We start from the raw sequence: 27,991 nt of genomic DNA, 5'->3' as shown, positions 1-27,991 counted from the left end.
TTATTATATATGACATCATTAGATTATTAATAGTGAAGCATCAGTGTTAGAGCAGCATGTTACTGTTGTAGCTGCTGGAGGTGGAGCTAGTTTCAACTACTTTATATACAGTCAGCTAGTTTAGTCCAGTGGTTACCAAGGAGTCGAGTCCTTCCAAAGGGTCAGCAGATAAATCTGAGGGGTCATGAGATGATTAATGGGAGAAGAAAGAAGACAAAACAAAGTTCTGATACACAAATCTGTTTTCAGTATTTGGATTTTTTCTCTTATCGTTGATTTTTGGTGAAATATTGGATCATTTGAACATTTATTGAAATGAAACCATGTGAGAAGTTTAGAGGGAAAAATCACTGCTGGAGCTGTTAACAACTCATAGACATGTGAAATGTGACCCGACTACACACTGCTTTATGTAAAACGTCAAAAGCCAAAAAGGTTGGAAACCACTGGTTTCATCTTTAACAATGTGTTGTATTTTAAAAGCTTGTTATATTATCCATTGTGTCAAATCTTCATCTGAAAAGTAACTGAAGCTGTCAAATAAATGTAGTGGAGTAGAAAGTATAAAGTAGCATTAAATGGAAATACTCAAGTTAAGTACAAGTACCTCAAAATTGTACTTAAATACAGTAAATGTACTTAGTTACTTTCCACCACTGGTACAGGCCTAATTTTGTCAAACTACTGAAGGCAGAATCAACACTGAACATCATGGCGGTGTATTCAAGTGCATTTGAACAGTGATGCTATCATTTAGCTTATAGGAGGAGTGAAAGGACCTTCATAGTCTCTGACTGCAAACCTTGACCTGAACTGAATAAATTATTATTATTCCCCCCACAGAATGGATGTGAAATGACCCTGGGTGGCACGGATTGAAGTGAAAACACATCTAAGTTCAAACTGTTTCAACTTGAGTAAAATATATTGTGCATATCAGAGATGTGAGGAAAAGGAAGACAATTGAGGAAAATAACAGAAAAAAATACGGTCCCAGTGAGTTCTGAGATTAGAGACTGAGACTCCACACAAACACCCGAAATACTCAATATTGCACATATTATTGAAAAAAAACGTCAAAATATTCTGATTTTTAAAATGGTCAAGCTCCAAAAACACTAGTTCATACATTTCCCAAAGTCCAACTAAATAACATTTCTCATTTGATCTCCTGACTAGTAAACACCCACATGTTTCAAACTCCACACCTCTAGTGTGTAACACAGCTTTCTGTTATAAATTTGTATTCTCCAAGCCAAGTTTTTTTTAAAATCACCTTCCAGAGTGTTTCTCAAGTAAAAATACATTATGTCACCTGACACAAAGACAGAACTAACATGCAATAAATTCACTCATGACGCAGTCAGAGTTCATCTAAATAAAAATCATTTATTTTTCATTAATATTATTATTATTATCATCATCATCATTCTATCTAGAGAGAGTCCACCATGCCACTTTCAGAACTGGAGTAGTGCTAAGACGTTTGTCTGTCTGTTGGGGTACATGATGGGGAGGGAGGAGGCGGGGGCAGACAGACAGACAGACGGATGGATGGATGAATGGATGAACGGGTCTGGGAGGGGGTCGGGACTTGTACAGGCTCACTCTCCTGTTCATTCTCCATGCTGATGCAATCAAAAGAGGGGATGATATAAAGGAAGGATGGATGGAGAGGGAGGAGAGAGGGAGAGAGGGGGTTTGAATTGTCTTTAAAAGTAGTTTGTCCTTGTTGACCTACGTGAGACTGAGCTGGGAGGAAAAAAAGACCGTTTGAGGGAACGATGAGGGGGAGCAGCTTCAAGCTCATTGGTCAGGCTGCTGGACAGGGAACCAGGACAAGCCAATCACAGACTGATACAGAGGAGGAGGGTGTATGTATATGTGTCTGCATGTGTGTGTGCGTAGAGGTGTGCTTGCACTGATGTGTGTATGTGTGTGTAGATGTGTGTATCAGTATGCACATATCAGTGAGTGTGTAACTGGTCAGAGTTACTTTGATCCATTGTCACTGTACACTTGTCAAAGTTACTGTCACAACTGGGTACAAAGTTGAGGTAACAAACATCCTTCTTCTTCACATCTGGAGAGAGAGAGAGAGAGAAAAGGAAGCATGTGAGGATATAATTGCAGAAATCAGCATTTTCTCAATCACTTTCTTGTATGGTAGATTTAGCAGCGACTTGTTAGATGATACTCTACCAACAAAACACCAAATGAGGGAATGAGCATCTATGCCAGCAGTTAATAATGTTGGTTTGCCCTTAAATGTATCACACATCTACATCACTCTGGTTTGGCTGGTGCTATGTGACATGTTTCTGCTAACCACAGCACAGTGAGGTGGTGTTAATGGTTGTTTTTTGTTTAGTTTTGAAGTCTTAGTGGTGAATGAAAAATTAAGCCATGCTGGTCTGTGATTTCAGCATTTGACCTTACTGTTACCAGGTTTATTTTTGTAGGACATAAATTTAACTTTCAATTATCAAGCACATGGAATGAAAGGTAAGATAACAGATAATAAGATCATTCACTGCCCGGAGAAACATCAACTTTTCATAAGCTGGGAAAAACAGCCCTGCTTTCAGCTTGGCGACGATGAATTGTTTTGATAAACCAGAGGGTATTTTTAATGGTTTATTTATCTAAAATTCAAAAATGACCAAATTTGGAGATAAACACATAATCCTGGACTTATGCATCTGCTTCATAAATATACAAAGATGAGAAAAAAAATAGACTGGAGGGAAATAACGAAGGACTACAGTTTCTAGTGAGTTCTGAGTTCAGTCAGAGGTTTGAATTAAACATGAACACACACTCCCACACAACATTACTCAGTTCACACAAGTATTTTGTAAAAAAAACAAACAACGCAAACGGCAACTTATATTTTTCACTATCAGTAAAAAATGTAAATAAAACTAGAAAGCATTCATCCGAATAATTATTAGAATATCATCATCATTATTGCTATTATAATAATAAAGATTTTTATGATTTATGAATCTGTATCTGCATTCAATTTTTTTGTTGTCATTTAAGTGAGAAAATATCAAGAAAATAGTAAGAAAATAGCCAAAATGTCCAATAATGCCCATCTCTACTGTTAAGAAATCCCTTAAAAAGTTCCTGGATGCTCGACAAAAATGAACCATTCTACTGGATCTACTGTCATGTAGATAATCACAACGGCCTCCTGAAAACTCTGCGTCACTGTTTTCAGACTGATACCTGTGTTTCATCGCGCTGTAGTGTTGCCACTGGAAACCATGTTGTTGTCAGAGTTTGACAGAGACTGCTCCTTTACTACAGGGTCTGCAGGAGGAGACGGGAACATTTTTTTTGTTAAGTTTTGCTACTTGGAGCTTAAAACTACTCTAAATGCAGAAAACCAGTGTCTTCCTTACAGAAGTAGGGGTGCTCCATGGCCTCTGTGGCGGTCAGTCTCTGTTGGTGGTCGTAGCGTAGCAGCTTATCCAGCAGGTCCAGAGCTTCAGGACTCACCAAGTGCTGGTTCTCCGTCTGCACAAACTGTTCCCAGCGCTTCCTGCTCTGCCTGCAGGGACACAGTACAGAGTGACAGTTTGACACCACTCTGCTAGTTGGCCAACTACTGACTGTGCTGTAAGAAGATTCTCTCGTCTCCTGCACTCTGATTTGTTGTTTTATTTAGTCCATTATGCCAATATAGTATTATCATTTATTGTGAACCCCAAAGTGTGGTTCTGTCTAATTAGCACATAAACCCCAATGAGGAAACTTTATTTCCTCATTGGAGGGGTCATAGGTCAGGGTTAGCTACTAAACAGAAACCCTGGCGGTGGCAGGCAATGTTTTTCTTCCATAAAGAATTCAAAAAGTTGTCTGCTTGTGTTATTTTCTTTACTGATTACTACTGTCGACGTGTATTCCAACAGATGAACTGTGAGAATAACTTAAAAAGGTACCCTGTAAAGTTTTTGCCCACTTGTGGCACAACAGAGCAATGTTTGATGAGCGGTTCCGTGTTTATATTTTCCCAAATATGTGCTCAGGAGGAGACATACATTACATTCCCTCAGTTTCTCACTATTCCACTGATTGGCAGTAGGTGGCGGTAACACACCAAGAAATGTAACAAGGCCTCAAAGAAGAACACTGGTAGCTGATGTAAACAAAGAAGGTTTCAAATTATTTAAATAATTGATTTTGCTAATGATTTATTAGGATGTAAACATGTTTGTTAGGCTACAAATGTACACCCTTTCACGGAGAAGAAACACTGAATGTCCACATAGAAAATGTTTACAGGAAAACTCTACAGGTTACCTTTAAGACTCTGTGATTACATATTGTAGCTTAAGTTGGTTTCCCTCCAAATTTCCCCTCAGCACATTACTTAAGAGGAGACTGGAGGCTGCAATGGAGAATCATGTTTGTAACTCCCACTGTCCTGCAGTTTAACCTCTTAAACTCCCCAAAGATGCTGGCGTCCTTGGCAAACATTACCGTCTTTTAGTTGCTGTAGCGGGCTCAGTTTTAAAGCTAGTGATGATTCTGGTATCATATGAAACTAAAAGACCTCAGGTATCCATTGGTACCAACCATGTCATGTTAGCTTGTCAGGAATTGCGTTCCAAAGTTGGGCTAAATTTTGGCAAGAGAAAAACTGGCACGGCCATTTTCAAAGGGGTCCCTTGACCTCTCACCTCAAGATATCTGGATGAAAATTGGTTCTATGGTTACCCACGAGTCCGTAAACAGTCTTAAAATTGCATAAATTTGGTAACTGGAAAGCTGAGACTCTTGTGGATTCAATGAGCACAATTGTATTCATATGTGATGATGTTAGTCCCCATAATAGCCATTTCTTTGTAGTGAGACCATTTTTTGAAACTTGACCTCACTGTATAAAATAACCTATTGTGACCTCTAATCAGAGCCTCATGAAACTTTACAACCACAAACTAGAGACCTAAAGCATTCAGAGGATGGCCGACTATCATTGTTTAAAATTAGCATCCTTAATCTCAAGGAAACTTTAGCAGAGTGGATGCTCTTCTAATAATCTTACTACGTTACCTTGCTGCACCTCTGAATACATTTAGCTGATTTTGACCTCTATGCCACGTTCAGCTCCAGACCAGCTCAACACAATGCGTGGGCTGAGATAGTGATCTGGGAGGCAGTGGTAGAGTGGACTTACTGTCCCAGCAGGTCTTTGAAGCGCGGGTCCAGTTCGATGTGATATTTGCGCAGGTAGCCAAACAGCTCGTCTGTCCCCAGGACCTTGGCAATTCGCACCAGCTGGAGAACACAACAGACCAGGGTTCAAAGTCTGTGTATCACTTTGAGATTTAAATATATCAACACTTACACTGATCATTAACAGATAAAACTATGGTTCAGATGTTGTTGTATGTTGCTCCCTTCTCCCTGATCCACTTGCATTTGTTTTCCTTCTCTCTTAATGGAAACTTATTTGAAATTGTATTTCAAATCAGACATTCACAGTTTCCACCTTTGTGAGAAACTCTCAGATCTTTAAGTCTCTTTGTGCTGGAACAACAGCACCCTCTTCCTATTATTACAGCTGACACTACAGACTGCTACCAACAAAGTTCCAGACTACAAATCCAGGTTGTCTCCATTCCATGTTTGGGACATCCTGCGTCTAACTGTGACACAAGACACCCCAAAAAGTCCTCTGACTCTCAGATTTTCTTTTGTGTGTTGTTCAGTATATGTGCATGAAACTCTAATTGTCTAATTTGATATAAATATGCCGCTGTTGTTGCTGCTGTGCAGCAGCTGCACATCTGTCAGACGTACCTGGTCATAGTTGTCTTGTCCATGGAAGAAGGGCTCTTTTTGAAAGATCATACTGGCCAACATACAGCCCAAGCTCCACATGTCTAGACTGTAATCATACATCTGAAACACAAAATCATCAAACAGCACTGCAGATGATGAGAACACAGACATCAAAATGATACATGTGTAGTAATAACTTTTGTCTCATGAATGGGTGACTGGTGTAAGTGTTAAAAATTCAGATATGCATAAGTTACATGTGTGATTTCTTGCATTTAAGTGTGAGACACAAACAGAAATACTAAATCTTAAAAGCATGTATTCACAGTTAAGTCTGCTCCTGGGACATGAATGTGCATAAGAAGACTGGTTTGAGATGTGTGTGTGTGTGTATGTGTGTGTTACCTGATAGTCCACCAGGAGTTCGGGGCCTTTGAAGTATCGTGATGCCACTCTGACGTTGTACTCCTGGGAAGGGTGGTAGAACTCTGCCAAACCCCAGTCTATAAGGCGTAGCTATGGAAACACACAATTTCTTTAAATTTTGCTTCACTTCACAGAAACTTAAAAATATACTTGAGACATTTTAAAAACATATTAAAATACTCTGCTTTTTTAAGTGGGGGGGAACTTTAATATTAAGAAAGAAAAACAACATCAGCTGTAACCTAATTTCACTTTGGGCTTGCTGGGTTAATTCATGTCAGTCTGCTGCCCCCTGCTGGACAAGACTGGAAGTGTATTTTTGAAAGTAATTCTGTGTTGTTGAGCATACAGTGGATCAGCAACAGATAAAGTGGTAATCAGCCATTTAAAATGATATCATATTGTTTTTTTTGTTTTTGCTTACAGGGTTTCTGCAATGTTCACTGAATAATTAAATGTAAGACTTTTGTAATAACATTAGAATACAATTTAATACAGTTTCCGCAGTCATATCAGTCAAAGGAGGTCAATACAGCTTAGTTATTTATTAGATACATACATTTAGCCAGTACTTCTAAGCTGATTATATAAATAATTCCTAGAAATAGAATTAATAGATTAATGTGATCTGGATCCAGATAAGTGTCAAAAGGTTCATGGATGGATTAACTAATTACAAAAGAACTGATTCATTTAAGTTGATTTAAGTTCTTGCTAAAATTGACACTTGCTCCTTTTATGACTCAGTGAGCTTCCTGGCTGCTGTAGCCAGCAGTGGTGACAGTTTGCTGCAGGTCTGATGCTGCTGACTGGAAACTCAATAACAATTAAACAGCTTCCTGTTGCACTAGTCCCAATTGTAGTTTATACATGTTTAATGTCTCCTGACAGCCACAAATAAAAAACTGTCTGGTTTTTAAATACCTTCTAAGGCCTTTTTTAGAGGGAACTGAATTCAATATGTCTAGTGCTGAGTTTTTCTGTACTCCACTTTCCCAGAAATCACTTTATATTCACTATCTCTACAACTGGCCTGCCCTCTGGAGATGACACACATTTATTTAGTCTGTTCCACCATCACTGCTCACACTCAGTCTGCACCAGGTGATATTTCTTAATGATAATAAAATCCTTCATGACATGAATACAGATTCAGGCCTGCAATTAAGTCATTTTTAGGGCAAGGCCAATTTGGCCTTTGATAAATACTAATTTATTGGGGCATCACGGCCAAAATGTAGGGCAGCAAGGTCAAAACCAATGATGCAATAACAATAAGTGATAATTACACTGTATGAAGACAGTATACAATCAACTATTAGGGGTAACAGTACTGAGTTTATTAAAACTGTACACTGAATGTTTGACTTTTCAACAAAATGCTGTCTGATTTTTTTTAAAAATGTGAATAATTCATTATATTAATTGTTATATTTTAATGATAAAGTCTATAAATGGGATAAGGATGCAACCATTAGCATTTGAGTCTGAGATCATAGCAGTCACAAAAATGACTTAAAACACTTTTTTACACGTTAAACATTAGACACACTGATGAGAAACTTCTCTAAGAAGTGTTTGTGTGCTTACAGAGAAATGTGTGTGTATGTGTGTGTGTGTGTTAAAGTCTAGTTATAGGGAAATGGCTGAGGTCGCCTCTCAAAAAGCTTCCTGTTCCCTATATAGCTGATTAGCCTAACTGTAAACTTTAAAACACACATGTATTAATACTTACAGTGTTTAGCTGCTTGTGCTTAATGTTAGCTGTTAGCTAGTTTTAGCTAGCAGGTTAGCTGCTAATGTTTACGTTACACATATTTTTAAGGGATTGGGAGAAATCTCACGCTACTGTTGATGCTCTGCGTGATGACAGAGACACTGCGAAACGTGAGTTTGTTTATTTGCTGCGTTGCATTTAGTTTTAAATGAGGAAATCTGCAACTTTCTTTTAAAGGGACAACAGCCAGTTCAAAACAGAGCACGCCAAACTGGCCCACTCCTAGGCGTCCTCAGCACTGGTATAACTCCTGCCCTGCAGATTGAATGTGTTTTAGGATTTACCAGCAGAGAGCAGCACAAGAGATTTATTTACACCAAAATGAAATCTGCTGTTATTTTAAGGATCTACCTCCCACTCTATTCACACATATTACATGAAGAAAGAAGCAGAGTAAATATACAGCTCAGGATTCAGAATGTGTGTGGGTGTGTGAAGAAAAAAGAAAAAAAAAAAAAAAAAAAGACTATATAGGGCACCACCTACCTTTCTCAACTGGTGGTCGATCATCACATTGTGGGGTTTGACGTCACGGTGCATGATTCCCATACTGTGACAGTAGTCCAGAGCCTGGCAGGCACACACACACACACACACACATGTCAGAGCAGACAAAGATACCAATATGCGTACACAGTCTTGTGAATTCCCGGGAGCACTGCCAGAAATACTAAGTGTGAGAATTTCTTGCTTATTAAATGGTGAAATATATTTGTAAATTAAAAAAAAAAGAAAAAAGTCTCACCTTCAGTAGTTCATACATATAAAAACGGATATCATAGTCTGTCAACTTCTGGTACAACTCCTGCAGGGAGAAAAATCAAATGTGTGTTAGGGTTTGAACCTTGAATTTGAAAAAAAGCTGAGCCCATTGATTAAAACACTTCTATAATGGACATGATGAAGAAGTAAACGGCTGCAGTGAAAGTAGAAAGCATTGAATGCGGCTTTGATGATCTAACAAAAGCACCCCAGAAGCATGCAGCAGAGAGGTGATCATTGTACCTTGAAGTCTGTGTTATTGATGCATTCAAAGACCAGCGCTGGAGTTCTGGACTGTGCAGCCGCCGCGGAGAGAAAGAGAAGGTCAGAAAGTCAAAAATCAGTCAAATAGAAATCACCAATAACAATGAACACAGAGCAGGATGTGATTCAGACACTTCATTGATCAGAGAATGGAATTAGAAATCATCACAGTCTACATACATACAGTATAACCGTCTTTTTGATTTCGACTAAAACGGTCCAGAAAACTGAGTATAATTATCATTTTCTAACCCCAGTAGGTTTACAGGAAACTTGATCCCAAACAAAAGGACCCTGCAGGGTTCCCATGACTGCACTGAAAGACACCCTGGCTAAATCAGAGCGCTTTCATGGCCTAAAAATATTCTTCCTTCCTGTTTTTTGTATGTTTTCCAGCTCAGAAAGTTCCAAAAAGGAGGTATTCAGTCTGGTTGCCAGCACAGTTTGGATCGCTGTAGAGAAAAGCAGTTTCAAACTTACTGAAGACTGAAAGAACAAATGGGCTACATTCATAAAACATTCCCCAAATTCCCAAGATAGTTTGTCAAATTTCCTGACTTTCCTGGTTTGGATTACACTTGTAAATTCCCAGACTATTGGGAAAACTATAATCACAAAATGAGAATTACAATGATTCTTTGTCCCAGATTCCAACAGCAACAGGATTCATCCCCAAGATAAAAGTAATCATCCAGTCCATCAATCAGCGCCATCCCAGAGGTGATTCTGTCATTAGCCACACTTGTTATCAGTCCTAACATCCGTCATTTATTTAAACTCATGATTACAGTATTGGCAGATGCTTACTTGAACTTAAATATCCAAATGTGACACACACGTAGGTCTGATGTGCTGCAGGAAGAGCCAGTGTTTGGGATTGAAAACAGTCAATTAAAAAGAAAAAACTCATACAGTCAAAACAAAAGTAAATGATATTTCTGTATTTTATCATCTAAGGTGCATTATACTGGCATTACTACTGGTTTTATAGAGGCATCATCCCCTCAGCATTATACAAGGGCTGCAACTAAAGATTATTTTCATTATCCATTCATCTGACAATTATTTTCTCAATTATTCAAATAATCGCTTTGGCTATAATTTTCTGCAGCCAAAGGAGATGTATCAAATTGCTTGTTGTATCCAAAAGCCAAAGATATTCGGTTCACTATCATATATGACACATAAATACACCAAATATTTACATTCCAGAAGCTGGAACCAATGAATGTCTGCCATTTTTACTTGAAAAAATGAAAAAACAATTATTGCTTATCAAAATAGTTGCTGACTAATTTTCTGTCAATCAGCTAATTGATTAAATGACTAATCATTGCAGCTCTAAATAATAATACCTTATTTATCATTATTGTGCCAGCAGTTGTTTTTCAGCCATCAGTCACAGATGGTATTTCTATAGCAACAATTCATTTGTTGCAATGAGCTAATGTCATTACATTAACAAGATGAAGCTGGAAAGATGTGATCTGAGCTTTTTAATAAGTTGCTGCTACATAAACAGTAACTCATAGCTTCCACTTACAGTTAAAGGTACTGTTGGACCACTACCAGTGCTATGGAACTGTGTTTTTGTTAGATCACGCAAGAATTAATCTTATCAGGCTTCCAGTCAAGCACTTGAGGCCGAACCACCAGTAGCTTGGACCAATCAGCATCCTACAACTATTGGCAGCTACAGGCGTGGTTTAGGTGTGACAACACCGAGAAGCCCGTGATAGACGCTGATAGACAGATGGTTCGTCCAATCACCTGCCAAGTATTTTTTGAAAGTGCCTGCCCTTTTCCAAACAGTTTCTAAGACTTCTCAGATGAATCTGTGTAACAAACCATCTGGTGCATCAGGTTAGTGTTGTTGTGTGCCAATTTTTTGTTTGTAATGCACACGCACACAGCAACACAACACACCACTACCAGCTTCACATAATTACACTGATCTACAATCCTTCACGATAATGCACCAAGAAACACATATGCTAACAAAAAGTCAAGAAGAAGACGACTGCTAGCAAGTAAACAAGGATGTAGACAACATCGCTTTCAAAATACATTTGTTGGATGTCCATCCCTCCAGGAAAGCAGGGAACCAAATATAAAATGACAACTAACTTCTTCAAAAAGCCTCTCTGGCAAATGTTTGACTCCTTAGACCAGCAAACTGACAACGTGCACTCATTTTGCACCTTTAACCAGCATTTTTAACATCTGCTATGTTTCAACCGCACACTCCACTTATTTCTTGATGACAGAAAGACAAAAAGGACATAAAAAGCATGAGAAAGCCTACCACCGGGTCTTTGACTGTGTCCACCAGTCGGATGATGTTGGTCCCTCCTCGCAGGTTCTCCAGGATCTTGATCTCTCGCTTGATCTTCTTCTTTTTGACCGGCTGATTCAAGAGGAAACAAAAACAAATCAAAAGGGAAGAGGTTTAGGGCATCGCACGAGAAAATATCACATCAAGAAGTTTGCTCGCGTGCTATTTGTGACTCCTCATCTAGAAGCTGCTGATTCTGCGGACTCTGCTGCACTCTCCAGCATCCTTCTGTCAATCTCTGTGCAAAGACATTTCAATGTTTACATTTAAATGACTGACAGATCGTTTGACTCTGTTGGCTCACTGAAAGGCATGCTAACAGGCATCCTCATCTGTCACCTGCATCATCGCGATGACACCGGGCTTTATGTTTTTTAATGAAGCGGTTATAATCACTGCTCTAACAGCTGAGCAGATGCTGGTGCAGCAGGACGTCATGAGGAGGTCTATCTTTGGTTAGAGGTCATTTTCATCACTGCTACACACTGTGGCAAAACAAGAATGGACTAATGTGTTTCATTTATTTATTCCTCTGCAAAATCTAACAGGGGTTTATTATTAAAAATCTATATGATTATGATTTATGACAATATTGTGTTCTCAGAGTGGACACGAAGCTTTATTGCATGTTAATAGCACAGCAATTCTACCTGCTACAAGTTACTATAGCTCAGATTTTATTTCTGCAGGAAAACAATATGATTATGGATTAATCTGCTGTTGCTCAATTAAACAATTAATGGTTTGGTCTATATAATGTCAGAAAAAAGTAAAAAATGGTGGAAAATGCCTGTTATACTTTTCTAAAAACCCATGTTGATGTCTCTAAATAGTTTGTTTTGTCCAATCAAGAGTCCAAAACCCAAAATGTATCAGTTGAATACCATAAAAGAGAAAGAAAAGCAGCAAATCCTCACAACTGTGAAAGCCAGAGCTTGGGAATGTTTGTTATTTTTGCTTGAAAAATGAAATAAATAACTAATCGCTGCAGCTCTAACTCAGTTTACAATCATGTAAGACAAAAAAAGTAGGAAATCATCACAATTGGGAAGCTGGAACTGGCATTTTGCTTGAAAAGAAAAGACTTGAGCATTTTATCAACAAACCTTTTCAGCTCTACTTAAAAGCAAAGAGTTTTGAGACAAAACCTGTCAACCAAACTCAGTGTCAGTTTCCAGGAATTCTAACAATTCAGGACTCTAATTTTTCCACATTACACCACTGAAAATGAGCACGGAGGGGTCCAAACCACACATTTGGCATTTTGCTCGAGCAGATCAAACCTGCTCACCTTCAGGATCTTGACCACCACCTTCTCATTGTTGGTGATGTTGATGGCCTCAAACACTTCGCTGTATTTCCCTCTGCCCAGCTTACGGACCAGCTGGTAGTCCTCCTGGTTGCTATAGGGACAGACAGAGAGACAGTGCAGAGCGTGTGTGACTGTGTGAGAAAGACAGAAAAATGTTTTCAGCGCCAGCATGCAATTAAGTCAAAGTATGAGCTGTTGCCAAGTGTTCTTGTCATTGAAACAAGGCTCTGTCTTGGGGGAATGAAGTGATTTCTGGTTCTGATCTCAAGGCAGAGGTTCCTGAAGAGAGACAGGCTGAACATGGGGACAGATATGGGGGGGAATGTGTCAGACGGTGCAGATCAGCAGGATTGTGGGATAGGATCCTGAGAGACTGTACTATCATAGTGTCATCACACCCTCACAGCTAGATGTATTAATAGACACCCATCTGCCACACTTCCCCTCTCCCCTCCAACAAACACACATGCAAACAGGGATCCATTATATACTGTGGCCAGGCATCACATGCATGCAATTACAGCGACCTGCAATAAACAGAAATGTCCTCACTTCCAGTTGGGTACGTGGGCCTCGTAATCCCAGTACTCCCGGCTCTTCAGCGTGTTGACGTCTGCGTACACACGGGACTTGCTACCGGCCACCGGACCCGGCATGGCGAGACCCGTGGCTCGGGCGCTGAGGGCCGGTGCTGGGGTGTGGATCACGGACTGCAGGGGATTGTAGGGGTAACACGGATAACGGAGTTTGCTGTCTGTGTGGGTGTGAAGTGGAACAAGCCAGCCAGCTAGCTTCCTTCAGCAGCCAGACTGAGAAAAAATGGGGGGACAGGGTGGGAGAGAACCAGAGATGTCCACCGGGGTTCCCCGCAGTCAGTGCCCGCCGAGCAGCGCTCTTTGGTCGGATTGTCAGAAGCAGCAGAGCCGGTGCCGGCGGAGGTCGGAGCGAGCTGATCAGAGTCGGGGGTATAGTGCAGAGGAGATTACACACAGGGGCGGGGAGGCAGCGGGGTGTTGAGGTAGAGAAGAAGCGGACCCCTGAAAAGGCCACAGAGGAGTAGGGTAGGGGGCTCGTGATCTAAATATCACGGGTTAAAACTCCGAGGCTACTCTCTCTGCGGGCCCTAAATCCGAAACGTTGGGGGAGGAAACGGGTGGGCTTCCTGCGCTAGCCGATGGACGGTTGGAGGAGGGGAGTGGGGGGGCAAGCCTCGGTGGTCCAGTGTTAGATATCAATCAGCGGTTGATGTGACGGATCGGTCGCGGGGTTGACCGGAGGGAGAGGGGGGTGGAGCAGCACAGAGATCGATGTTGTTAGCTAACGTTAGCCAGCGATGCTGCTTCAGCGCGGAGATGTCGCACCGACGGGGAGCGCTCGGCGCCGTGCACCACCACCACCGGCGGAGCCCGCGTCATGGGCGACCGGCTGTGCGGGGGGAGCAGCGCCTCAGAGGCCCGGTACCAGACGCCGACGGAGGGCCCGGGATTCGGAGGTTTCTTCTGCAGCCACAGACCTCCCCGGTCGAGAGCGCAGGGAAGGGAAGCGGATTGCGATTGAAGAGGAGCAAGAGAGCCGCCCGGATGTGAAAGCCGCTGGCTGCCGGGGTGAAGATGAGGGATGCGATGATTCACAGCGCCCTCTGGTGACCAGGATCTGATAAGGGCAATTTTTGAGCCAATATAGACCATTTATCCTGAGTTGGATACGTTTCCCTAAGAATTATACTATCTCTATACATATATAGATATATGGATATACTGACTGGAGGTTTCTGTTTCTCTGGTTCCCGACATATGGGTCGAAACCAGTGGTGGAAAGTAACCTTATGCTAAAGTACCTTTAACATTTCCATGTGATGCTACTTTATACTTCCACTCTACTACATTTCAGAGGGAAATATTGTACTTTCTACTCCACTATATTTATTTGACAGCTTTAGTGACTTTTCAGATGAAGATTTGACACAATAGATAATATAACAAGCTTTTAAAATACAACACATTGTTAAAGATGAAACCAGTGGTTTACAACCTTTTTGGCTTTTGACATTTTACAAAAAGCAGTGTGTAGTCGGGGTCACATTTCACATGTCTATGAGTTGTTAACAGCTCCACCAAATAGTGATTTTTCCCTCTAAACTCACATGGTTTCATTTCAATAAATGTTCAAATGATCCAATATTTCAGTAACATGAACCTAGGAGCATGATTTTGTGACATCACAATTACACATACATAAAGGGAAACTTGAAACCTCCAGCGCACAGACACTGAGAATAGATTTTTCAGTAAATTACATACATCTCGTGTCCACCAGCTCAACCTCTGATTTTTTTTAAATGTATTATTTAGCATTTTTATTTTTTCAAGTAGATGTTATTTTGAATTCTTAAAATGGGTATTGAAATAAATTTTGAGAAGCAATATAGGACACTAATCATTCAAAGCAGAGCATTTTCATAGTAGTGGATAGAAAACCTGGTATCTAATGTGGACAGTCACTTCAAAATGCATTCTGAAGTTCAAATACTGATGTACTACAACATAATAAAAAACAAAAAAGTTCATCTCTGAATGTATTCTGCTGGAATAATCAAACATTTAAATAATAAAAGTAACTGCAGCTGCTTTCCTTCTTGAATAACGGCATGACTCATGTAACTCTATAAATGAAAAAAAGGTTTTATTTGTTAGTGCTGTGTAATTGAATGCTACATACATACAGGTAATCTTAGCATGAATGTACACGTACTGTACGTCGCCACAAAGTTTTTTTTCTTTTCCTTTTTTTTTTTTTTTCCGAACATCATTCACATAAACTACAATACAATTTGAAAAAGCTATAGGAGGGAACAGTGCTGTGAGGAGGGAGGAGGGAGGAGGAGGAAGGGGAGGAGGGGAGGGGGGGGAGCACCAGTTCCCAGGGACAGAACACAGGAACTAACACAGCAAGCATGCAGAGAGCAAGAGACACCAGGGTCTGATGGGTTTTTTTGCACTGGAACTGAAAAGAGGAGGGGAAAGGATGGTGGGTGGGTGAACTGGTGCAGAAACTGATTTTTCTTTTTTTTTCTCCCCCAACTATCAGTTTAAAAGCAGAAGGGTGGATTTAGTCATTTGTGCTTATACAGGAGATTTCCTCTCCTTACACCGCCTGCCTGTTGGATATAAGATGACTTTTTTTAAAACCCAAAATCGATCAAGATGTGACTTTTTTTTTTTTTTTCAGGTGCAGCTAACACTTACACTCACTTCCTCGCTGCGTTTCCACGTTGGTCCGTTACTGTTTCACCCACCTGAACGTTACTCTATAATACACTGACTGATAAACACTAACAACTATACCATCGCTGCTGAGCTGGAATTATTCTTTGGCTTTGAACATACACTTGTATCATTATTATTATTATTATTATTACACAGGTTAAGTCTACTGTCATTACTATACAGTAAGTGAGGTCCTCTTAGGTTTTTATCCTGCACCTGGAGTGTTTTGTCATTATGCACATCTGATGATGTGTCAGCACCAATTAACAAGTTTAAAGAAAGTCCTCCGGCACTTGTAGCTCTTGGCAAACATGAACGGTTGTGACCCACCATCTTTCATTCCCTGATGTGTTTGTTATTAGCGATTATTCACCTTTTACATCACCACCCGTCAGGATTATTTGTGCAGAGATGGTTTTTTTCTTCTGTGTTTTGGCCTTAGAAAACAATTCTACATTGTAAAAAATGCAGCCACACCTACCCACAAGGCCCTGGTCTCTCCCTCTAGGAATATAGATATCCATATAAATTTAAAGAATAGGAATAAAAAAATAATATAAACAAATGTGAAACCATAAAAAAAAAAAACATACAGTACTTATCGCTTACTTTAAGTTCAGTTGTTCTCAAAGTCTTGTAATGCCAGATTCAGAGAAAACAAAAATAAAAATATGATGGCTGATGAGATCAGCCATCTGACCTCGCATTATGATGATGATGATGATGATGATGGACAGAGACAGAAAGCAGAAGAGGCAGAGAGAGAGAGAGGCACAGCGGCCCCCGTTTTAAGGCTGAAACAAAAAAAAGAAAATTTAACGCCAGAATATAAAAATGTTACTTCTGTTCTTGGCCTCCTCCATTTGTATTAAATACTTTTCAATACTGCACTCAAACTATGAATCAAGAGCAAACGGGAGAGGAAAGAGCAGGAACAGCTCGCCAGATGAATAAGAAAAAAAAAAAAGGAATAATGGTGATCGCAGCTGACATGTAAACCAACTGGTGTTCCAGGCTTCTTAAGCACAACTTGAATATCAAAGCATTCAAAAGAGGAAGGCGTCATTCACTCTGGTATAAACCCACCCTGGCAAACACAACGTCCAGCTCAACGCAACGTGTAACAGGAAAACAGCATCAATAATTCTTTCAAAAACATGGAAAATATTCAACATGAGGTGCAGGTTCGTCCTGCAAAAACAGCTCTCCGACAGACCCAGAAGGTTAGTAAATGTTTAAAAAAAAAAAAAAAAAAAAGGCGCAGGTCTGTTGAAACATTTCTAATACAATTCTCTTCAGTCTGCATTTCCCTGTTTGAGAGAATACCACATATACATTCACACACACACACACACACACACAGGTTGCTCTTGGAGATTCCCTGCAACATACCGATACAATCAATACATGGAACTACAAAAACAACCAAAGAGCATTTGTCAAAACATTTCACATGGTAAAAAGTAGCAAGTATACAAAAAACAGTTCTTCAATACATTTTTTTTTTTTTCTAAGAAAGACGAAATTTCCAACTCATCTGGCTAAGTACACTCAAGTCACATACATCCATAGTATGTACAGGCTGAGAGAGGAAGTGTAACGTTCAAACTTGGACATTTTCAGTACACGCAGTCTAACAGCGCTGATCTCTGCAGGAATATCACAGGTATATTAGTGTAAAATATATATTTCTATGTACTGTATGTCTAAACTGAAGGGTGAGATTGGTATCAACCATTATGGGTTTTTTTTTTTTTTAAATTCATGGTTAGATTCAGCTGGCCGGTTTGGGATGGGGTACTGTTTCATACTGGTGTTTGGTACAAATGAGGGTGGGCTAAAAAACAATAATAATAATGTCCCGTACATACACTCACAGACATTTTATCACCCAAATTATTTCACTATAGGACAATAAATCCCCAAACTTCTCCATACTGTTTCCCTTCACATGTGATAGAAGGAAAAAAAAAAGAGCTTTCTAAGTTGAGGAGCTTCAGGTACTTCATTCATGAGTAGCATCAAAATACTAAAACCCAGAGCGGTGTGGAGGCAGGGGGGTTAGAGCGAGATTATCAGGCTAAAAAAGAAAAAGAAAAAAAAAAAAAAGTGTTTCTGTATTGCTGCGGAGAGTTGAGAACCAAAAAAAACTTGAAGTCATCCTTTACCTGACCAGAGACGAATGAGTACGAGTGTGTGTGTGTGTGTGTCTGAAGGGGTTTGTCAAACTTTCCAGTCCTCTGATACTAAACAGCGACGGGCTGAGACAGGACGAGAAGGAGGCAAAAGAAAGCAGACATGAGAAGAAGAATGATGGATGGAGAGGGGAACAGATGTCGTTGGAGAAAGAAAGGGAGAAGGGGGGGGGGGGGGGGGGGGAGAAACCCAAAAGGAATGATCTCCTTCTGGTGCTTACTTAGTCGAGACTTGAACATACTTACTTCCAAACTGTTCGAAAGACATAAAACAATGACTGTCTGACTTAGGATCGTTTCAAAGGAAGCAAGCGTTTACTAGATTTACCTGCGTTATGGCACCTGTGTCTGTACCCAACAGACCGACAAGACTGGCAGTAAGTAAGCATGACTGATGACGGTGAAGCGGTTGTGGCCTCTTCACTGCCATCAACTGTCTGAACGTGGAGCTGAGAGGTTTAAGAAGGTAAAGAGGTGTGACAAAAAGGAAAGTGCAGGGACAGAAAAAATGTATGGAATAACAGGGTCGGAGTACTAAATAGCTTTGGAAAGGTCAGTAGAGCAACAAAGACCTGATGTAGAACTGGTAGAAATATGCAGTAATAATACCCAGGACAGTCCTGCAAATGTGGTGAATGTTAGGCTGAATAAATCGCCTACAATGGATAGACAAGAGGACAGGGGGGTTTAGGGAGACTGTCTGTTCAAGGTAATAAAGTCTCCAAGGGTTTATATGCACTGGGGCACAGGGTAACCCCCGCCGTCTGCCGTGTGCTGCACCGTGTGATCCTGCAAAGAGCCCAAGTCACTGAAACGCTCACCGCACCAAACACACTTGAATTGGCCCTCTCTAGAGTGCGTGCTCTGGTGTTTGGTCAGGTGTTCGCGCTGTTTGAAACCCTTGTTGCAGTGGTCGCACTTGTACGGCTTCTCTCCCGTGTGCACGCGCCGGTGTCTGTTCAGGTCTGATGAGTATTTGAAACGTTTCTCACAGTCAGGACACTTGAGTGGCTTTTCCCGCGACGGGTCGCAGCGGTGCTGGACGAATTCGGAGGAGGACAGGAAGCGGCGGTCGCACAGCGAGCATTTGAGGGGCTTCTCCTGGCAGTGAGAGTTTTGATGGCGCTGTAACGTTGAACTTTTCTTGTAGCCCTTGCCACAAACGTCACACTTGTACGGCTTGTCGGGCGAGGTGTTGGACGACTCGCCGCACTTGTGCCTGAGCAGCTCTCCTGACTGGCTGAATTCTTTCTGGCATGAGGCGCACTTAAACAGGTTGTCCATGCCGTGGACGTGCTGGTGGTAGAGGAGGTGAGAGGGCTGCATGAAGCCCTTGTCGCACAGATTGCATTTGAACGGCCGGTCAGTAGGGTCTTTGTGTGTGCGTCGGTGGCGCACCAGTGCATACTGCTGCTTGAAGCTCATTTGACACTCGTCACAGTGAAAAGGACGCTCTTCCGAGTGCGTGCGCTCATGTTGGCGAAGGTCAGACGGCCGCTTAAAACCCTTTCCGCAAGTGGCACAGCGGAACGGGCGGGAACCCTGCGGGTGGCAGGGATGGTGAAGGAGCTCTGACGACTCCTTGAAGTGCAGCTCACATAAGTTGCACTTGAACAAGTGCTCACCGGAGTGCACGTACATGTGGCGCACCAGGTGGGAGCGGTGCTTGAAACTCTTTTCACAAACCGCACACTTGAACGGACGCTCGTTGCTATGTGTTCGCTGGTGGTGCTGTAGGTGTGACGACTGGCTGAAGGCCTTGTCGCATGTGTCACATTTAAAGGGCTTCTCTCCTGTGTGCACCCTTTCGTGCCGCGTGAGTTCTGACAGGTGTTTGAAGCCCTTCTGGCAAACAGAGCATTTGTACGGCCGGTCTCGGGCCGAGGGGAAGGGTAGGATGGATGAGCTGCTGCTGGCCCCGTCGCTGTTGGGCTGCTGGGGATTGTTTGATGAGTTGGGTGTCACGTTGCCAGAAGAACCAGGTCGGTAGGTCTTCTCACATATTGAACACTTCATCGGATTAGCGCTGTTGTGGGATGTGTGGTGTTGGGCTAGAGAGGTAAGCAAAGAGAAGCCCATCTTACACACCCCACACACAAAGGGCTTCTGTTCCACCTGAACACACTGGTGTTCTAGCAAGTCTGTGGCCTGGTGAAAGATCTTCATGCACTGGGTGCACTGGAACGACCTGTCCTGACTCACCATGCACTGGTGCTCATGGGGGTTGGCGAGGTGGGAGATATCGTGACCACAGGCCCCACACTTGTGTCCCTCAGTCCCTACCTGCAGGGAGGTCTGCTGGGCCTGGGCAGGGTGTTGCTGCTGACTGTGCTGCCCGCCTCCATGCTGCTGACTCCCACTGTGTTGCTGGCTGTGCTGGCTGTGCTGTCCATGCTGAGTCTGTTGCTGCTGCTGTAGAGACGTAGCATCCGGCTGCAGTACGATACCATACACGGCACAGCCCAAAGCGTTCTCAGCTCCTGGAGCGATGGTGTGGACGACCGGAGGTGGAGCGACAGCATGCTGCTGCCAGGCCTCTGTCATGCGGGCTCGGGTGTAGGGATTCAATTTGGCAGCTGGCGTGGCCCAACTAGAGTGAAAGAGGGAGATTGGCAGATATTTTAAATAATGGACTAAAAGCGTCAGTGTGTGTGAAGGAGAAAGAAGAAGGTAAAAAAACTCACTCCATTTAAGCAAGTGACACTGAAGAGGATTTGAGGACAGGAACAGGAGATGGAAAAAAATCCACTACTTTCACTTTATTCTTGACCTTCAGGTGGTATCTGTATGAAAAGCAAAGTCAAGGTGAGTGAAAATATCAATGAGCAGCAAGATGTTACTGAATACCAACAGTATATTTGGGTTTAAGCTAAAGGATTTCAGCATTATGTTGCATCTCCAACATCCACTGATCCAACTGTCAACACTGATGATGACAAAAAAAAGTTTTCAAACATGTGAAGCAAACAAAATTGCTTTTACAGTATTTCTACACCAACTTTAGCAGCCAGTTATGATTTGTCTGTGTAAATTCAGCAGAAACAGTCATGAAGGACTGTAGATAAGTAATATCACTGTATTGTATACTGTAAGATGATGTTACAATAGCTGGATACCAAACTATGCAAAAAGCCTCACTAACAAATGATCAGAGCAGATAGTTCACATCTGCTCATAGAGCAACTCTGACAGAAGATAAAAAGGTTGGTGACAACCGTTACAAGGGATCATAAAAACTTGTTTACATAGGGCATATTTATCATCCGAAAAGCATGAAGTCATGTACATATGGATGGAGGGAATCTGAACATTATAACAACTCATTTGCACTGTTTTGACATTGCTTAAAAGCAGGATCCTATGAAACGTGATTGTAAACAACAGGTTTACTTGAAGATGTGCAACATCTGTGAGCTCAGAAACACACAGAGCAAGTGAGCACTCATTAACATACACACTTGTCCACAAATAATTAACTCGTCTATTTAAATATTTATTTTATCGGTCATGTTGTTCCACCCCTTTCAATGCAGAAATCCAAATGCTCAACGATTCGCGGTAAAAAAGCAAAGAGGGTAGCGTCTGCGCATCATAACGTTATTCGTCTCCAGGCAAAGATCACTGTAGCCACGACAGGTTAGCTAGCCTAGCTGCTACTTGCTAACGTTACCGGGCTAGCCCCGGGAAAATAACACGTTTGTTAGTTAGTGCTGTGTGGAAACTCCGTATTTACATACCTGGGGCTTTCAGAGTATCCCCGATGAACTGCCAGTCTGTCGTAGGTTAGCTAGTCCCCCTGAAATAACACCAGGTCCGCTGTTCACATCCGCACACGGAGCTCGGAGGCTCTCTTGTTCGAGCTCTGTGGCTCCGGGGGCCGAAAAAATTGGGATTTGCGGGTCATTAAAATGGGGGAAAATTCTCCCGCGGTTTCCCAAAAACCCCCCATAAACATCACCGTTTCATATATGCATTTATTTGGCTCCTAGGGCTTTCGGTCGGCTGGAGAAAAGATATGCATTTTGTTATAAATTGGTAGCTAGCTGTCGGCTAGCTTCTGATCTCCTGCCCGCGCACGGGAACATGAATAACGCAAGAGATAACACACACACACACACACACACACACACACACACTCACACACATACACACACACACACACACACACACACACACACACACAAGGTTCCGGGTGTGTGTGTGTATGTGTGTGTGTGTGTAATGTAAGAAAAATGAGCAAAAGTATTCCTATTCACTACATTTATTCCTGGTTTCTTAAAGAGGAAAACATGTTAGAGACCGTTTATAAGTGGAAACTATGGCTAATATGTCATAGCTGACCCGGTCACCTAGCTCTTTTAAATCTTGTCATGAAATTAAATGCTTTTTTTTTGACAAATTAAGGAATTTCAAGTAATAAATTAAGCCAGCAGAAAGCTGTATACAACACCCTTCACATACAGGTACCTCCTTCATGTAGTGCTGTACACATTTTGTACCAAACCTCTGAAAGGGGAACTGATAGAGCTGGGGACCTTGTTTCAGCGGGACCTAAATTATCGTGACAACAGATTGTTTACACCGGAAACTTCAGAAGATTAGTTGAAGTCGCTAGAAATAACGTCTTGATGCTAAGCAGAAATGTTCTTCCTTCATTTAGCTTAGTTTAAATATTTACTTCGCACTTGTGAAGACTGTATCTTATTTAACCAGAGTATTTAATTATTGTCCATACCTGATATGTGTTGATATAGTAGCGTTTTATGATGTTAGTCGGTTACAGCAGCAGCTCGGAGGAGGAAAGTGAAGCAGCTACTGACAGAAACCCAAGTTTCTCCCGAAAGTGTAAAGAGGAAGATGATGGTGACGATGGTTGCCCAGCGAGGAAGAAAGCGAAAATGAAGGAACAGGTTCCTAAAACAAGGTGTGTGTGTGTGTGTGTGTGTGTGTGTGTGTGTGTGTGTGTGTGTGTGTGTGTGTGTGTGTGTGTGTGTGTGTGTGTGTGCGCGCGTGCGTGCGTGCGTGTGTGGGAGGGGGGGCTGATTGATTCTAGATATCCTCTTGATATGACTAACTCAGACTGCTGAAGCCTCATATAAGCTTCAGATAAACTTTTAAATGCAATTTTGCACAAAATGACTGTGTGGACACACTGTAGATTTTTGCCTCATCACTTACATTGAAAGCACATTTGAAGGGGATCTTTTAACAGCCAGTATGAACAGGAAGAATGATAACATCGATGAAGACCTCTTTCAGTGTTCATGTTTTCAGTGTTTTGGGGCTCCTAACTGTTGTTTTAAGACACACTTGAACAATTATGAGCCTGTCCTTTAAAGTTTGTTGTGATCATGAAGAGTGTAATCTGTAAAAAATCATCCTGTCACTGGTGTGTGCCTGTTGTCATTATTCAAGTCAATTGTGATAACATGTATGGGACTGTCACTTATTCAGACTGAAACTAAAATATCTCATGCTTGCTATAATCACCATCTATTTATTTAGGTTTACAGATATGCAGCCTAGAATATGCACTGAATAGTCAAACACCACATAAAAAGGTAATTTGCAAAGCTTGTCCCTTGTTGGGCTTTTATTAAAATATATACACTGTGTGAAGCTAAACTATGGACAAAACAAACAGTTAATAAACAAATACAAAATTAATCTGAATGTACCATGAAAGTACCACTTAGATTTGAAATGATCACAGTTATCCCTTTAAAGTTCAGTAAAGTTAAAAGTTTTACATATTGATCTCCTGAACATATAAAGTTGTCTGTTGAAAGAAGGTTTTAATAATAAAGTTAAAAGTCCAGCTTGCAGCTCAGCACAGCATATTCAGAAGCCCTGTTGAGCTCCTTTGAAGCCCTGTTATATAGACATAAGTAAGTTTAACAAATAAGTTTAAAATTTAATGTAGTCACAAAAACGTAATTAATTACATTTCTTTAAAACATGACAATGGTGAAATCCTATCTGCCTCCAATGTATAATTTGCATTGCAAATGATACATCATCTGTAGAGGCCGCATTAACAATAACTTAAGTGTTGAAAAAATCATGGATCTATTTGTAGGCTAAAATGACAAATGGTCGACTCGAATGAAAAACATAAATAGGGACTTAAAGTGCTCCTCCACTCAAACATGTGTTTTCCTTCTTGTTCCTACAGTTGGATGTTTTAGCTTCACTGTGCAGAGTTTGACACCAGAAGGCTGTTTTCACATTTATCTGCTGAAAGTGGAAAGTTTCTCTGAGCTCATTGAAAAACTGATGTTAAGGGGCGGGCCTACGAGCAGGATTTGTGACATCCCAACTAGTTTGGAGCCAATCATGGTCCAATATTCATCTTATACAAGTGTGATGTAGAAACTTGAAGCCTCCAATGCACAAACACTGAGAATTGACTTAACAGTGAAGTAAGAGACATCTTGTATCCAGCAGTTTCTCTTTAAGTAACTCATATCTTACTTCTTTTGTAGGATATGAGTTTTTAAACCACGCTGCTGTTGATTGTAATCATGTTTCCAGCAGGTTGCCTCTCCCTGGTGATTTGTTGGCCATGTTTCCAGAGGAGGTTGATCCACAGACGGATGACAGCTCTCTTCATGGTGGACGCATCCGCTCCTTCAAACATGAGAGAGGAAACTGGGCCACATATGTTTATTTGCCATGTAAGACTTGTACACAGTACAGCTGATGAGTGATCATCAACAAAAGTCACAGTGTCTGACAGAGCAGTTTATTGTTACTGTATCATTTATTTAAGCAGAGTCCTTGTGTGCATGTCTCTCTCTCTCTTCCGTCTCCTCTTCACATCAGACAATCCTGAGGAGGAGTTTTGGGAGTTGCTGGAGGAGCTGCTGTCGGCAGCAGGGGCTCACGGTGTGGTTTTGAATCAGCAGGAAGAGTTCCATCTCAGCCTGTCTCAGACGGTGGTGCTGAGACACCACTGGATCCAGCCCTTTACACAGAGCCTCAGGGCAAGCCTGGCACACTGTAAAAGGTTAGCTGAGCTACCCCGCACACACGGGATGATTTGACTATGACTAATATGTTTATATTTGACTAATATGATTGTGGACAAAGACATGTTTCCTGAAAAAAATAAATGTCTTCTTTACACCACCAGTCGTTAAACATTTAACTCCCACTCAAATCTGGAATATATAGAAACACTGCAGTTATTTTCAAGGCGTGAGTAGAGTATGAAGGGAGGAAAGCAAATAAGACAAAGAAAAAATCAGCTGCACTGGTGTAATTAGAACAGTAAAAAGATCTGAATCTCAAGCTCAACATGGTGTTATTTTCATTCCGGCTGAAAACTTCCTGTTTCTCTTGTTGCCAGGTTTCTGTGCTCAGCGGGGAGACTGAAGGTCTATTGTAATGCTGAGAGGACAAGGTACAAAACCTGCAACTGTCTCACTTTAAAATTCTCAGACCACTCAGTTGTTTCTATCACCAAAAAGTTTCCTGCTCATTAATTTATCTGTCAAACACATTTTTTGTTACTATTTGGCTCTGGGAAAGTATGTGTGTGTGTGTGCGTGTGTGTGTGAATTATCCACTTTCATAATGTGCCTGTTTTCTGGTTCATGGTTTGACTGCCTGTACGTGTCTCTGTCCGTCCGTCTGTCTCCTGCAGGACATTCCTGGGAATGGAAGTGTTAACGGGGCATGCTCAGTTGTTGGACCTGGTGCGAGTGGTGGACAGAACAATGACAGAATTCCGCCTGGACACTTTCTATAAGGTTGCTGGTCAACATATCCCTATCACACACGCACACTATAGCATGTCAGATCTGGCTCTGGACTCGTTTGTGTGTTCCTTGTTTCGCTTTGTCACTTTCACTGGCTGGAAATGTGTTCATGCTGCACCTGACACCATTATTCCATTACAGTACACTCAAACACTCTGCAGGGTGATGATTCCTGGCTGAAGTGTTAGTTGCGTGCCGTCCTCTCTGTCACTCTTGTTTATTTTACTCCCTGTTCTTTTTTGTTGTAGCAACATTTAGATTTCTGGTTTTGGATTTATAACACACTGTACAGAGTAGCCAGAAGTTGTAATAATATTGATAATATAATGACAATATTAAGATTATACAAACATAAGATTAGGTAATTATGTGGAATAAGTTGTTGAAAATATAATCAGTCATTTACAAATTCATAACAATTTTCCAGTCTCACAAATATGACCACAACAATCTACAGTCCTTGTTTTTTTATTTCCCTGGATTTACCTTTATAACCCAACAATGTTCCCTCTGCTGTTTCCTCTAGGATCCGTCTTTCCACGTGAGTCTGGCCTGGTGCGTTGGGGACTTCACAGTGCAGATGAAGGAGTGCATTCAGGAGCTGCAGGTACTGGCACATGCTGTGTCTCAGTCCTGGAATTCAAGCCTCAATCTAGCGTAGCTAACCCAATATATTGGCAGGCCGATCAGCTGATTACAGATATAGATCAGTGTACATTTCATCTGATATGTAGCAAGAAAACGGCAGCATAGAAACACCAAAGATACCGTATGACTGCGATATGTTAGAAATAGTGTCTTCATTACATCGTTTGTTCACCAGAGAACACTAACAGGTTTTTCATTTGTAAAATGTCCTGGGCTGAATGTATCTTGGTCATAATTCTTAAAAAAGTAAATTTAAGGGATTCTTATGAAAAATATATATTGATGTGTTTAAAAGAAGGAACATCAGTCGATATCTTTATCAGATTTTTAAACCCATAAATATCAGCGTTTGCCAAAAAAGAAAAAAACAGTAACGTGTCATGCCTGAGACAATAAACCATACAGCAGTGTGTCATTTTCTATGATAGCAGCTGAGATAATGTTAGTTTTGGGTGACACGATTTGGACGTAACTGCAGCCGTTTTTATTGAGTGATCATTGTTCATATGTGTCTGATTCTTTTGACTGTTCAGAGTCTGGTTGATGACCATGAAGACGGAGCATTTGTGCTGAGGCTGGACTGTGCGGAGCTGCACTGCAGGACAGGAAACAAGACTTTCCGCTTTCCCTTGGAGTCCTAAAACCTGACTTGCATACAGGATGTGTTATCCTGAACCCTGGACCTTTTAGGCTGTACAGAGAGATACAGAGAGAGCAAACAGGAATGCTCATGGACATCAACAAATCAAACAACATACTGTTAAGTTGCATGAGAATTTTATGTCTGAAGGAAATTGTGACTAACCAACCACATGACTGAGACTTCTTGAGTCTTGTCGCAAAGCCAGAAGAAAGACTCACCAGGTTCAATGTAACTGTTATGAATCTGCTGACTATTTTCTTGACTAATCAATTAATCTTTATGCCTATAAAATGTCAAAAATGTGAAATATGCTCATTCCAGTATCCCTTCAATATCTTCTTTTGTCTGACCAACAGTTGACAAAAGATATATAGATAATAATATAAAAACAGATAAAGACAATCAAGACTCAATTAATAAAAGAAATGTACTATTTTCATTTGTAAATAAAGTTTCTACTATTTTTATACCTTTGTGTTTGCATGGACAGTTACAGTATTAATGCAACGAGTTTTGTTCAAGGTTCAGAAAGGGTGACGTGTAACTGAAACAAGCTTTTAGAGAATTATGTGTGTGCAGCTGCACATTTGAAGGGATGGCATGCAAAACCATCAATGACAGGAAGTTGTGGATTTAATCAGTACTGAAACCTTGCTGAGTGGTTCAAACACACAGTCATACATGCCCTTTACCTCACAAGCACACACACGAGGAAATTAACTATTACAAATTTACAACTGTTAAATTACCCTTATCGTAATGTGCCATGTCTCCATTAAGTCATTGTCTTCGGAGGAGCTGCTC

General features: G+C 41.1%; 3 protein-coding genes across 4 annotated transcripts; 1 reads left to right on the top strand and 2 right to left on the bottom strand.

The window, feature by feature from the left end:
* Window positions 1–1,369: 1,369 nt before the first annotated feature.
* On the bottom strand, window positions 1,370–14,214 carry csnk2a2b (casein kinase 2, alpha prime polypeptide b). Its single transcript, XM_044357179.1, has 12 exons — window positions 13,225–14,214; window positions 12,652–12,763; window positions 11,331–11,432; window positions 9,005–9,055; window positions 8,745–8,804; window positions 8,486–8,569; window positions 6,202–6,312; window positions 5,815–5,916; window positions 5,189–5,289; window positions 3,411–3,559; window positions 3,235–3,318; window positions 1,370–2,083 (listed from the first exon to the last, which is right to left on the bottom strand). The coding sequence occupies exons 1-11, from the start codon at window positions 13,326–13,328 to the stop codon at window positions 3,242–3,244; spliced, it is 1,053 nt and encodes a 350-aa protein (XP_044213114.1). The 5' UTR covers window positions 13,329–14,214; the 3' UTR covers window positions 1,370–2,083; window positions 3,235–3,241.
* Window positions 14,215–15,744: 1,530 nt separating this feature from the next.
* znf319b (zinc finger protein 319b) lies at window positions 15,745–22,274 on the bottom strand. Its single transcript, XM_044356098.1, has 3 exons — window positions 21,871–22,274; window positions 20,818–20,916; window positions 15,745–20,723 (listed from the first exon to the last, which is right to left on the bottom strand). Exons 2-3 carry the CDS (start codon window positions 20,820–20,822, stop codon window positions 18,863–18,865), a joined length of 1,866 nt encoding a protein of 621 aa, XP_044212033.1. The 5' UTR covers window positions 20,823–20,916; window positions 21,871–22,274; the 3' UTR covers window positions 15,745–18,862.
* A 387-nt stretch (window positions 22,275–22,661) lies between these two features.
* Window positions 22,662–27,654, top strand: usb1 (U6 snRNA biogenesis 1). Of its 2 annotated transcripts, none has more exons than XM_044356102.1 (7): window positions 22,662–23,057; window positions 24,668–24,810; window positions 24,959–25,142; window positions 25,485–25,538; window positions 25,782–25,887; window positions 26,423–26,503; window positions 27,078–27,654. In XM_044356102.1, the coding sequence occupies exons 1-7, from the start codon at window positions 22,897–22,899 to the stop codon at window positions 27,183–27,185; spliced, it is 837 nt and encodes a 278-aa protein (XP_044212037.1). In that variant the 5' UTR covers window positions 22,662–22,896; the 3' UTR covers window positions 27,186–27,654. The 2 variants fall into 2 exon arrangements, with proteins under 2 accessions (XP_044212037.1, XP_044212038.1); XM_044356103.1 differs by having other exon boundaries at window positions 22,668–23,057; window positions 24,671–24,810.
* Window positions 27,655–27,991: the final 337 nt, after the last annotated feature.

Source organism: Thunnus albacares, chromosome 7 (genome assembly GCF_914725855.1).
Source record: "Thunnus albacares chromosome 7, fThuAlb1.1, whole genome shotgun sequence".
NCBI lineage: Eukaryota > Metazoa > Chordata > Actinopteri > Scombriformes > Scombridae > Thunnus > Thunnus albacares.
Note: the sequence above shows the minus strand (reverse complement) of the source record. Positions and strands in the feature narration are given on the sequence as shown.

Excerpts from the sequence above, each read along its gene's own strand:
- csnk2a2b (XM_044357179.1), bottom strand. The coding sequence starts at position 13,328 with ATGCCGGGTCCGGTGGCCGGTAGCAAGTCCCGTGTGTACGCAGACGTC. Across the intron at positions 9,056-11,330 it reads ACACAGTCAAAGACCCGGTG|TCCAGAACTCCAGCGCTGGT; the intron begins GTAGGCTTTCTC and ends GCGGCTGCACAG. Across the intron at positions 5,917-6,201 it reads AACTCCTGGTGGACTATCAG|ATGTATGATTACAGTCTAGA; the intron begins GTAACACACACA and ends TTTGTGTTTCAG.
- usb1 (XM_044356102.1), top strand. The coding sequence starts at position 22,897 with ATGATGTTAGTCGGTTACAGCAGCAGCTCGGAGGAGGAAAGTGAAGCA. Across the intron at positions 25,143-25,484 it reads AGCCTGGCACACTGTAAAAG|GTTTCTGTGCTCAGCGGGGA; the intron begins GTTAGCTGAGCT and ends TCTTGTTGCCAG. Across the intron at positions 25,888-26,422 it reads GCCTGGACACTTTCTATAAG|GATCCGTCTTTCCACGTGAG; the intron begins GTTGCTGGTCAA and ends TGTTTCCTCTAG.